The following is a 10225-nucleotide window of genomic DNA, read 5'->3' on the forward strand; positions in this document are numbered from 1 at the left end:
CTCACCTCTAGAAAAAGGCGTAATTGCTTATTCTGGACACGAGGGGGCACAAAGAAGACGCAATGTTAGTTTCTCAGAGGCGGGCTCCAGGGAACAATGTAGTTCCCAGTTCTCTGGGGGAGCCTGTTCCTTTTCCTGGTGGCTGGAGATTTTCAGTCCGCCCCTTTACTGGTAGAGCCCCCTGAGGATCTTGGCTCCGTTTCTGAGTCTTGGATGCAGCTTCCCCATGCCTGACACCTCAAGGTGCTGTATGCTGTTCCCAGGTTCTCTTCCCACAGTTCTGTGTGTTCCTGTCATGGAGTCAGCACTCACCCTAGGAGGCACCCTGGCCTCACATCCTCTATTTCTGGGAAAAGCTCCTTCATTCTTGGATCAGTTAGCAAGGCTTTCAGCTCTGTTTGTAATAATCATCTGGAATCTAGTTGCTTACAGAAGGCAGCACTATTAGAGTACTGGCCCTCCAGAGAGGAAATTAGGAAGACCAGTTTTCTTTAATTAACTCATTCACTCATTTTGCTAAAACTTTTTGTTTTTGTGTTTTTTGTCTAAGGACTTTCCCTACTTGGGGAAGAAACAACAAGTAATGGGAAGTCATGAAAGAGTAAAGTGACTATTTTATTTTGTTTATGGTTTTTGAGGCAGGGTTACTCTCTATAGCTCTGGCTGTTCTGGAACTTGCTTTGTAGATCAGGCTGATCTTGAGCTCAGAGATCTGCCTGCCCATGCTTCCTGAGTGCTGGGATTAGAGGCCTATGCCACCTCTTTTTTTTTTTTAAATAACTAAATCTTTTTTTAAGGATTTTTTATTTATTACATATACAGTGTTCTGCCTGCATATATGATGTATGTCTGCATGCCAGAAGAGGGCACCAGATCTCAAAACATGTGGTTGCTGGGAATTGAACTCAGGACCTCTGGAAGAACAGGCAGTATTCTTAACCCCTGAGATGCTCCAGCCCCCTATGCCACCTCTTATCCAGGTGTTTTATTTTCTTGTTGTTGTTGTTTTGGTTTGGTTTGGTTTTTCGAGACAGGGTTTCTCTGTATTGTTTTGGAGGCTGTCCTGGAACTCACTCTGTAGACCAGGCTGGCCTCGAACTCACAGAGATCCGCCTGCCTCTGCCTCCTGAGTGCTGGCAGGTGTTATATATATTTTTTCATTATTATTTTGTGTGTGGTGTTTTGCCCCCAGTATGGATATGTACTGCAAACATGCAATGCCCACAGAAGCCAGATCCTGCAGAGCTGGAGTTAACAGATGGTTGTGAGCTGCTCTGTGGGTGATAGGATTTGAACCTGGATACTCTGGAAGAACAGCCAGTGATCTTAATCAGTTTTAAAATCTAACTTAGCAACTGAGATGGATGTAAGGAAGGATGTGGGCAAGGAGAGACAAGCTGGAGAGGAGCCAGGGTGTGGACTTGGGGCTGAAGGGTTCAGCAGATATGTGTGGTGGGAGCAGAGACTGAAGGGGACCATCAGTACTTCATCAAATGAAACTTTATTGCATATATCTGTTCAAGAGACAAGTGCATCCTTACCAAGAGATTCTCACAGATTAATGACTCAGGAGCAGAACAACTAACCATAAAGCACCATACACAGAGCTGTGATTGAGGTAGGCAGGGGCTGGGCTCTTCAGGACCCACAGTCAGGGCTGGAAGGACCCTAGCGATAGAGCTCTGCCTGGGTCTTGGAGGAGAGTAGGCCACTGGAAGGACAATAACTACACCCCACTGGGCACTCCTGGGACATGAGGGACCATAGCAGGAAGTGGGTAAGAGAGAGGACCACTTAATGGGGCAGGACAGCCGGAAGCTGGGGACCTGGATTTCCCTGAAGGTAATGGGAACCACAGAAGGATTCTGTACATGAAGGAGACAAGTCATTCTGTCCAGGGGAATGGTTTGAGCCCCATGACTTGGTGGCACCAAGACAGTGACTGGTCCCTGAGAGCTCCTCCAGAGGGGCAATTGTGACATGGTGGCCTGGCTTATTTGTATGTGCCTTATGCCCCTGCTTTCTGGAAAGAGGTGGACTGGTGATGGGTGGGTCTTGGAGTCTGTACAGGGCCAGGTTTATTGGTTTCTTGCAAGTTGACTCCTTAACTCTCTGGGTGATGCATGGCATCTCGTACTTTTGTACCTGCAGCTGGGTGCTTTAGCTTGATTTTCCAAGCTGCTGTCAGCCATGACCCTGTTGAGGAGTTGCTGGCATCACTGGGCCAGGCTCATCTCCACAAGCTCAGCAGGTATTCATAACTAAGGAAGGTGGCAGCATTGACAGGAAAGGCACGGGCACTATTGAGGGTCATGCCCTTGAAGAAGACCCTTATTCCCTCCTGCTGGAAGCTGCTTGCCATACAGTCTAGCATTCCCTGGTACTTTCTCCCCTTCAGTCCGTCCATCTGCATCCGGGACTTGATCACATCAAAAGGTGTGGCTGTGATCCAGGAGGCTATGCCTGCAAAGCCCCCTGCCACCAGTACTGTGGCAGAGCCTGGGGCAGAGGAAGTCAGGGTGGAGTCAGACTAGAACAGAGCATCTCCCCAGCCTTTAGTTCCCTCCCTAGCCTCTGCTGTACCCCTACCCCACCCCACCCCACTTACTGGGATTTTGGCCTTCTGGTGTGTACTTTCGACAGAGCCCTTCATAGGTGACAAAGTACATTCCCAACGTAGGGGTGTCCCTCAGCACCAGGGCCCAGGATCCTCTGAACAGTCCCTGGGGTCCTTCTTCTCTCAAGATGGAGGCTGCACAGTGCACAGGCCCCCGGTACCGGGGTTCAGAACTCCCTATCTGCATCCTTGGCTCTGTCTGGTTTTGTAGCCGGACTTTGATGAGGTCAAAAGGAGCCAGGCTGTAGGCCTGTGGAGAAAGACATGGAGGGGATGGGTGGAGCTTCTGCCTGGGAAGATCTGCTTATCATCACAACAGGGCAGAGAGGTTCCTGGGAAAATCTACTTATCATCACAACATGGCAGAGAGGTTCCTGGGAAGATCTGCTTATCATCACAACAGGGCAGAGAGGTTCCTGCGACTAGCTCCCAGCCTCCCACCTACATGGCTGGGTTTGGCCAAGTATCTGGGTACAGATGAGGACAGACTGCCTCCCTTATTATCAGGTCCGATAGGCTCAACACTAGCCCCTCCTCCTGAGATAGCAGGCACATGAGCTCAAGGACAAGTGGGAGTGGGCTTCTGGGCTCCCTGATTCCAGGGAGGAGCACATGTTTGCAGTGGCTGGTTCAGCCCATCAGCAAAAACAGTGAGGAGCTGATGCTGCAGTGAAGGCCATTGGCATTGTTCTAAAGCAGACCCAACATCTATGGTCTCCTTCCTTCAGCATCATACCTCTCTGAGGCCCCAGGGCAGTCCTCCCAGCCCTGACAAAAAAAACTATTAAGATTGAGATGGGAAGCCGGGCATTGGTGGCGCATGCCTTTAATCCCAGCACTCGGGAGGCAGAGGCAGGCGGATCTCTGTGAGTTCGAGTCCAGCCTGGTCTACAGAGCGAGTTCCAGGACAGCCTCCAAAACAATACAGAGAAACCCTGTCTTGAAAAACCAAAACAAAACATTTATTCAAAACAAAACAACCAGGGCTGGAGAGGTGACTCGGTGAGTGAATACCGCCTTGCCCAAAGGACCTGAGTCTGGATCCCAGCACCCATATGGGGCGGCTCACAACTGCCTGTAACTCCAGCTCCAGAAGATCATATACCCCTTCTAGCTTCCACAGCAGAATTTAGATTTAATTTTAGAATTAAAATTAATCTTTTTAAAAAATCAAAACACCGGGTGATGGTGGCACACACCTTTAATTTTAATTCTAAAGTGGGTGGAACCATGGAACCTAAAGGGCTACTAACCAGGGCAGCTTTGACCAGGCCACAAGCAATGTTTGTGCCACAAGCTGTCAGCTCCTGCCCCATCCTCCCACCTCCTCATGGTACACAATTGGCTCAAAACCCTGGATTCTAACAGGTCCCTGGACCAAGTCACCGTTTATGGCCTAACAGTCTCTGGTTCTTCCTTTCCAAGAGAAGAGGAGAAAGTTGTTGAGAAGTAGCGCCTGACTGGGCCTAAGTCAAGCCACTTTCCTGAGGGTCTTAAGTCTCTTATTATTTTTGAGGAGTACAGGCCTCCAGGCTTCAGAAATATGTAGGCACATATCAGTATAATAAGGAACATAAAGCTTGGTTTGGTGGCATATAACTATAGTTCCAGTATTTGGGGAAGAGGAGAGGATTGTTACAAACTTGAGGTTAGTCAGATCTACATAGTGAATTGCAGGAGGGGGGTTGGAGAGATAGTTCAGTGGTTAAGAAAACTCATTGCTCCTGCAAGGACTGGGGCTCAAAACCATCTGTAGTAACTTTTGTTCCAGGAGATCCAACACCTTCTTCAGGCCTCTGCAGGCACTGCACACACACATCACACACATGGTGCTCATACATATGTGCAGGCAAAGCAACATACACATAAAATAAAAAATAAACCATTTAAAAAAATAAAAGGATGAGCCAGGCGTTGGTGGCCCACGCCTTTAATACCAGCACTGGGGAGGCAGAGGCAGGCGGATCTCTGTGAGTTCAAGGCCAGCCTGGTCTACAGAGTGAGTTCCAAGACAGCCTCCAAAACAATACAGAGAAACCCTGTCCCCAAAAAAAAACATAAAAATAAAAATTAAAGAATGAAGCGGGGGTGGGGGTACACATCTTTAATTCCAGCATTTGGGAGGCAGAGGTAGGCAGATCTGTGAGTTGGAAGTCAGCCTGGTCTACAGAGTGAGTTCCAGGACAGCCAGAGCTACCCAGAGGAACCCTGTCTAAAAACAAGACAAAACCTACAAACAAATAAGTGGGGAGGAGGAAGAGGAGAAGAGAGGAAGAGGAGAAGAGAGGAAGAGGAGAAGAGAGGAAGAGGAGAAGAGAGGAAGAGGAGAAGAGAAGCCAGGACTCTCGGGGTCTCTTTAATCATTAACCACTGGCAGCACACCCTGACTTTGTCCTCTGCTCTTGCTCTCTGCCCCGTGAAGTATCAGTGGCATCAGGGCAGGTACCCATTAGAGGATCACCCAGGAGCCTATCTGGGGTGTAGGGTTGAAGTGGCACCTGTCCCTTTGTCCCTTTCTGCTAGATACTCCCTTTATGTCAGGTCTCCTCCAGGGCCTGGAAGCTCTTCTAGTCTCCACCACATCCCACAGAATCCTGGCTACTACAGTGTTAAGAACAGAGACCAAAACAAATGATGGTAGTGGCTTGATGATGGCTGACCCCGAGGGCTGTGACTTGTGGTCTAAGGCTCAGAGACTATGGTTATCCATGTGCTGCAGGCAAAGGCCTGGCTGAGCAGGTAGAATGGACTAGGACCTCTTTAGGATTACTTCAGGGTAAAACTCAGCTTTACTGGGCATGACAGTTCCTCAGGGTCAAAGGTCACCATGCTGCATAGTTTTCATGCCACTCTGGGGCTAGTAGACCCTTCTGAAGGTAGACAAGCCCAAGAGAAGACACTGGCTGCTTCTACCTAGCAGTTTCTTCATGCTGCCCCCCCAACCCTTTGCTTTTTGTCTCCCTGGTCTCCATGACCTTCCACCTCCAGGCTGGCACAGTCTGGCTGGTAAGGCACAACATGGCTCGGTCGATTAGAGCAATGATTACAAGTACCCCTTAGGAAGGCTTTATCATGCACTAGGGGTCCCCGGTGTAGGGCTTGAGTCCATCACTGTGTCACCTGAACGTGTGCTCATACATGACCCTCTCACCTGCAGGAGGCCCCCAGTACAACCTGCTATGAAGATGTTTGTGTAGCTGGGTGGCTGGGCCCGCCGCTCCTGGTGGGAGGTGGCTGTGAGGGCCAGCAGGGTGTTGCTGTACACTCCAAACAGGACAGAGTTGACCAGGGCTACGCTGGCGATGGGGAAGCTCATTCCCTTGAAGAAGCCCAGGACCTGCAGAGCAACACAGTGGCGCCCTGTGAGGCACGGTGGGCTCCCACCCCACGCCCGTCTCTGCCAGGCCTCTGCTATCTGCACATCACTTCTGTCCAAGCCCTGTCCCAGGCAGACACACCAGATGGAGAGACTGTGAGGACCTCAACTCCACTTTTGGGGTGCCAAGCAACTGCCAGGCAGAAACAGATACTACGTGCCCAGATAACTCCTACCCCAAAGAAGTGGGCTACCTACCGACTCATGGCGGTAAGTCTTGAGTATGCAGTCCACAATGCCCTGGTATGTGTTCTGCGTCTGTAACCGCACCTGGATGGAAAGTGCTGGCATGTGAGGCAAATGGGCATGCCAGGGCTGCTCCCGTAGTGGCTGCCAGCTCACCCACGCAGCGGACGCCGGCAGGCACGCGAGTGAGCCAGCCCAGTTAGCTGGTCTCATAGCCAGGTTCCAGGCGGACCATCTGCCCCTCGGGCACCTCTGCTACACTCACCTTTATAGTGTCAAATGGGTGACCCAGGACCAGCCCCACAGCTCCTGTGGTGACAAGGTGACAAGAAGGTGCTATGAGTAAAGGCGTGTGTCAAACCGAAGCAGTGAGTCGCCACTAGAGGAGAGAGGGGTCCAGGGAGGAGCAGGAAGGCCGGGTACACTCAGACACCCACATCCACATCCGTGGGGCTCCACAGCGATTCCAGCTGCCCTACCCAGCCCCGCCACACCTGGCAATGGGTCACAAAGCAGCTGGGAAAAAGCAAGCAGATCTGTGACCTCGCCTGAGGACACATGCAGCAGGGAAGACCCACCTGTAACATTTGCCCCAACCCTGACTGGAAGACGGTTTTAAAACAGTGGTTCTCAACCCCCTGGGGAAGCATGCCAGATATCTACATTAAACTCATAACAGTAGCAAAATTACGGTTTTGGAGTAGCAACGAAACAATTTTAAGGTTGGGGTTCACCAGGACATGAGGAACTGTATTACAGGATCAAAGCATTAGGTTGAGAACCACTGCTCTAGAAGGAATGGCTGCTGTTCCTGACTGTGTCAGCTGTTCTGGCTTCCTCTCAGAGTTCTGTGGCCTTGAATAAGAACAGGCCCCGCTGGCTCCTCTCTCCTGCTTTCTACCTGTCACAATTAGTGCAGAGCTGGGAGCCCTTCTCAGAGTCCTGAGGCCCTGGGGGAGAAAGCCACCCACTCTCTAGTCTTATTCTCCACAGAAAATGCTAAGGTGTGGGGTGTATCACCATCGGCACATTCATCGTGTCCTTTCTCAAGGCCCAGGAGTGCCACCCATTGCCAGGTAGGGCAGATTTCCAAAGGGGAAGTTAGGACAGCCGGTGAGGTCAAAGGTGAATGGTCTACGAGAAGGGGTCTGGGTCAGGCCCTTAGTGTTCTCAGGTAGCATGGCCTTGGGATGCCGAAGTAGTCTCTTCTTGCCTTCTTTCCCCTCTGCTTCCTTGGCCATTCCCAGAAGGCTCTGGGAACAGGTAGCTTCTGGGTACTCCAGAGGGAACAACTCTTGACAGCCCACCCTCCCTGGGAAGCAACCCACCCTAAGGGGTGATATGACAGAAAGAAGAAAAATGTCTCACCAGAGATCCAGCCAGCCACGAACTCCTCCACAGGCATTGTACGGGCTCGGGTGGGAACTGGTGTTCCAGGCAGGGCTGCAGAGACTGTTGTGAGTGAAATCCCCACCCCCTTTCCGAACCCGATAACCTCCCACTAATGTTTAACCCTGGCTGGAGGGTGAGAAGTGGCCCAGTGCCCAGACCTCAGGCAACCATTAGTGAGGAGAGTGAGCCAACTTCAGTGGCCCTGAGCCTGGAAGAGGCCTTCAATGGATGGGATCTCCAGGGGCAGGTTGCCAGACACAGCTAGCCTGAGTCCTGTCCCTGGACAGTGACAACCATGCTGTGTGACAGAGGATGGTAACTGAGTCCTAGCCTGGTGAGCCTCTCCAAGGCAGCTTTACTGAGTGAGGAGCAAGTCTCTGCTTGACCAGCCGGTCCAGAGCAAATTCCCATTCATTCCCAAGGAGCACAAGCCTTACCTATCCTGACATGCTATGAAGCTATGGAAAGTCACAAATGTGGCCACCAGGTGTCAGTCCTGTGCTACAGAGGCCTGTAGCAGCCTCCGGAGTCTAGGGCAGGACTGTCCGAGAAAGAGAGGCCCCTTCCCCCAGAAGTGACTCACCAGGCCCTGAAGCCTGTTTGTCTGCTCTCTCCGGAGTTGTTTACAGCCTTGAGTCAGAACCACAGCCTCCTCTTCCCCAGGGGAAGGAACAATGGGCTTTTGACTGCACACAGGCCAGCGCTACACTGCATCAAAACCAAAAAACCCTGCTCTCCTGGCCCGGGCTTCCGGATGCCAGGTGAGGGAAGCCCTCACCAGATGCCAGGCGAGGGAAGTCCTCACCAGATGCCAGGGCCTAGATTTAGGACTTCCCTGTCTCTAAACTGCAACAAACGAATTTTCTTTCTTTAAAAATTAAAAAGAAAGGCTGAATCCCTTCTGTGCTGTCTCAGCCTTCCCAGTACCGCCCTTCCCCTCTGATCTCATGTCCTGCTTCCTGCTCCACTGTAAACAGGCTCTCAGCCACGAGGCCCTAAAGCCGGCTTGGCTTCCTCTTCCTAGACATAACTCTCTCTGGACTTCTTCAAGCTGGGGTTGAAACATCACCTTCTCAGCGAGGCACGCCCCCACAAGTCATCTCGTGGACAATCAAAATCACCCACAAGTCTGCACCCCTCCCTCCTCAAGCTTGTCACTGACCTGTTCTATGCAGCCAGCTGGCTGGCTGTGCAGTCAAGGACCTGTAGGGGCTTTATCCACTGACATGCCTAAAGGGTTAGAGAATGTGGCACAGGGTAAACAGTTCATGGTAATGGATGGTGAACGGGTGAATGGTGCCAGGAGTGAGACGTCCCAGTGCATCAACAAAGAAGCGGACAAAGGATAGTACATGCGCACAATGGAGACTCAGGGGCAAAGAACAACAAAATGCCGTCATTCGAGAGACACTTAGTAGAACTAGATCATCATGCTAAGCGGACCTCAGAAAGACCATTATCACACTTTCCTTCTTGTGCAAAATCTAAAATTAAAAATAAGCTGGGCAGTGTTGGAACACACCTTTAGTCCAAACACTGGGAAGCAAAGGCAGGCGGATTTCAGTGAGTCCGAGGTCAGCCTGGTCTACAAAGCAAGTTCTACGACAGTCAGGGCAACACAAAGAAACCCTGTTTTGAAAAAAAAATAAAAAGAAGGGAATTTCACACCTGAAACAAACAAAAAAGAAAACCCTGTTTTGAAAAACAAAACAAAACTTTTTTTTTGGTTTTTCGAGACAGGGTTTCTCTGTATTGTTTTTGGAGGTTGTCCTGGAACTCACTCTGTAGACCAGGCTGGCCTCGAACTCACAGAGATCCACCTGCCTCTGCCTCCTGAGTGCTGGGATTAAAGGCGTGCACCACCCCTACCCGGCTAAAACGTTCAATTTTTATGATTTATGTTATGTGTATGAGTGGTTTCCCTACTTGTATGTGTCTGTGCCATATACATGCCTAGTACCCGTGAAGATTACAAGAAGGCACCAGACTCCCTGGAGCTAGACTTAAGGATGGCTATGGGCTAACATGTGGGTGCTGAGAATCAAACCCAGGTCCTCTGCAAGAGCAGTAAGTGCTGAGTTCGAGGCCAGCCTGGTCTACAAAGAGGTTTCCAGGACAGTTAGGGCTACTCAGAGAAACCTTCTTCCTGGTTGCAGCGGGTGTCTCGTGCTTCTGATGCTGCACAGCTTGGTCAGCCAACTTTCAGGTGACTCTACGTCTCCGCTGTCCGTCTGGCTGCAGAAGTGTTTTGACTACAGATGCCTGAATCTTATCCACTTGGGTTGTCAGGAGTGCGGCAAGCGCTTTTACTCACCGAGCCATCCAGAATACATGTGTATACACATAACACATGCACACACCCACATGCACCACACATGCACATACACACACAGAGAGGACATGGAAATAGGAGGAAGGAAAAGTCCAAACGGGGGAACAAGAGGCAGTAATAGAGCAGGGAAGAAAGACAAAAGGTTCCACGGTTTCTCTCAGGTGTTGTCCAGGATTAGAGTGCTTACTTCCCATGCAGAGGCCCTGGGTTTAACACACACACACACACACACACACACACACACACACACACACACTTTAAAGTATCCAGCACATAAATGTTTCCATTCAGAGTCCACAGCACATGTTCATGAGACTCAGGA

At 50.6% G+C, this 10225-nt stretch overlaps 1 protein-coding gene across 2 annotated transcripts; it reads right to left on the reverse strand.

Moving 5' to 3' along the window:
* Window positions 1-1482: 1482 nt before the first annotated feature.
* On the reverse strand, window positions 1483-8515 carry Slc25a45 (solute carrier family 25 member 45). Of its 2 annotated transcripts, none has more exons than XM_005063973.4 (7): window positions 8155-8515; window positions 7548-7622; window positions 6445-6488; window positions 6192-6263; window positions 5769-5954; window positions 2609-2867; window positions 1483-2499 (listed from the first exon to the last, which is right to left on the reverse strand). In XM_005063973.4, exons 2-7 carry the CDS (start codon window positions 7582-7584, stop codon window positions 2231-2233), a joined length of 867 nt encoding a protein of 288 aa, XP_005064030.1. In that variant the 5' UTR covers window positions 7585-7622; window positions 8155-8515; the 3' UTR covers window positions 1483-2230. The 2 variants fall into 2 exon arrangements, with proteins under 2 accessions (XP_005064030.1, XP_021082325.1); XM_021226666.2 differs by having other exon boundaries at window positions 7548-7631.
* Between the last annotated feature and the right edge of the window lie 1710 nt (window positions 8516-10225).

The sequence above is a fragment of the Mesocricetus auratus genome, unplaced genomic scaffold, assembly GCF_017639785.1.
Source record: "Mesocricetus auratus isolate SY011 unplaced genomic scaffold, BCM_Maur_2.0 Super-Scaffold_4256, whole genome shotgun sequence".
In the NCBI taxonomy this organism is placed as follows: Eukaryota; Metazoa; Chordata; class Mammalia; order Rodentia; family Cricetidae; genus Mesocricetus; species Mesocricetus auratus.

Coding starts and splice junctions, on each gene's coding strand:
- Slc25a45 (XM_005063973.4), bottom strand. CDS start 7,584: ATGCCTGTGGAGGAGTTCGTGGCTGGCTGGATCTCTG. Junction 5,955..6,191: donor AGACTTACCGCCATGAGTCG/GTAGGTAGCCCA, acceptor GTTGCTCTGCAG/GTCCTGGGCTTCTTCAAGGG. Junction 2,868..5,768: donor GTACTGGGGGCCTCCTGCAG/GTGAGAGGGTCA, acceptor CTTTCTCCACAG/GCCTACAGCCTGGCTCCTTT.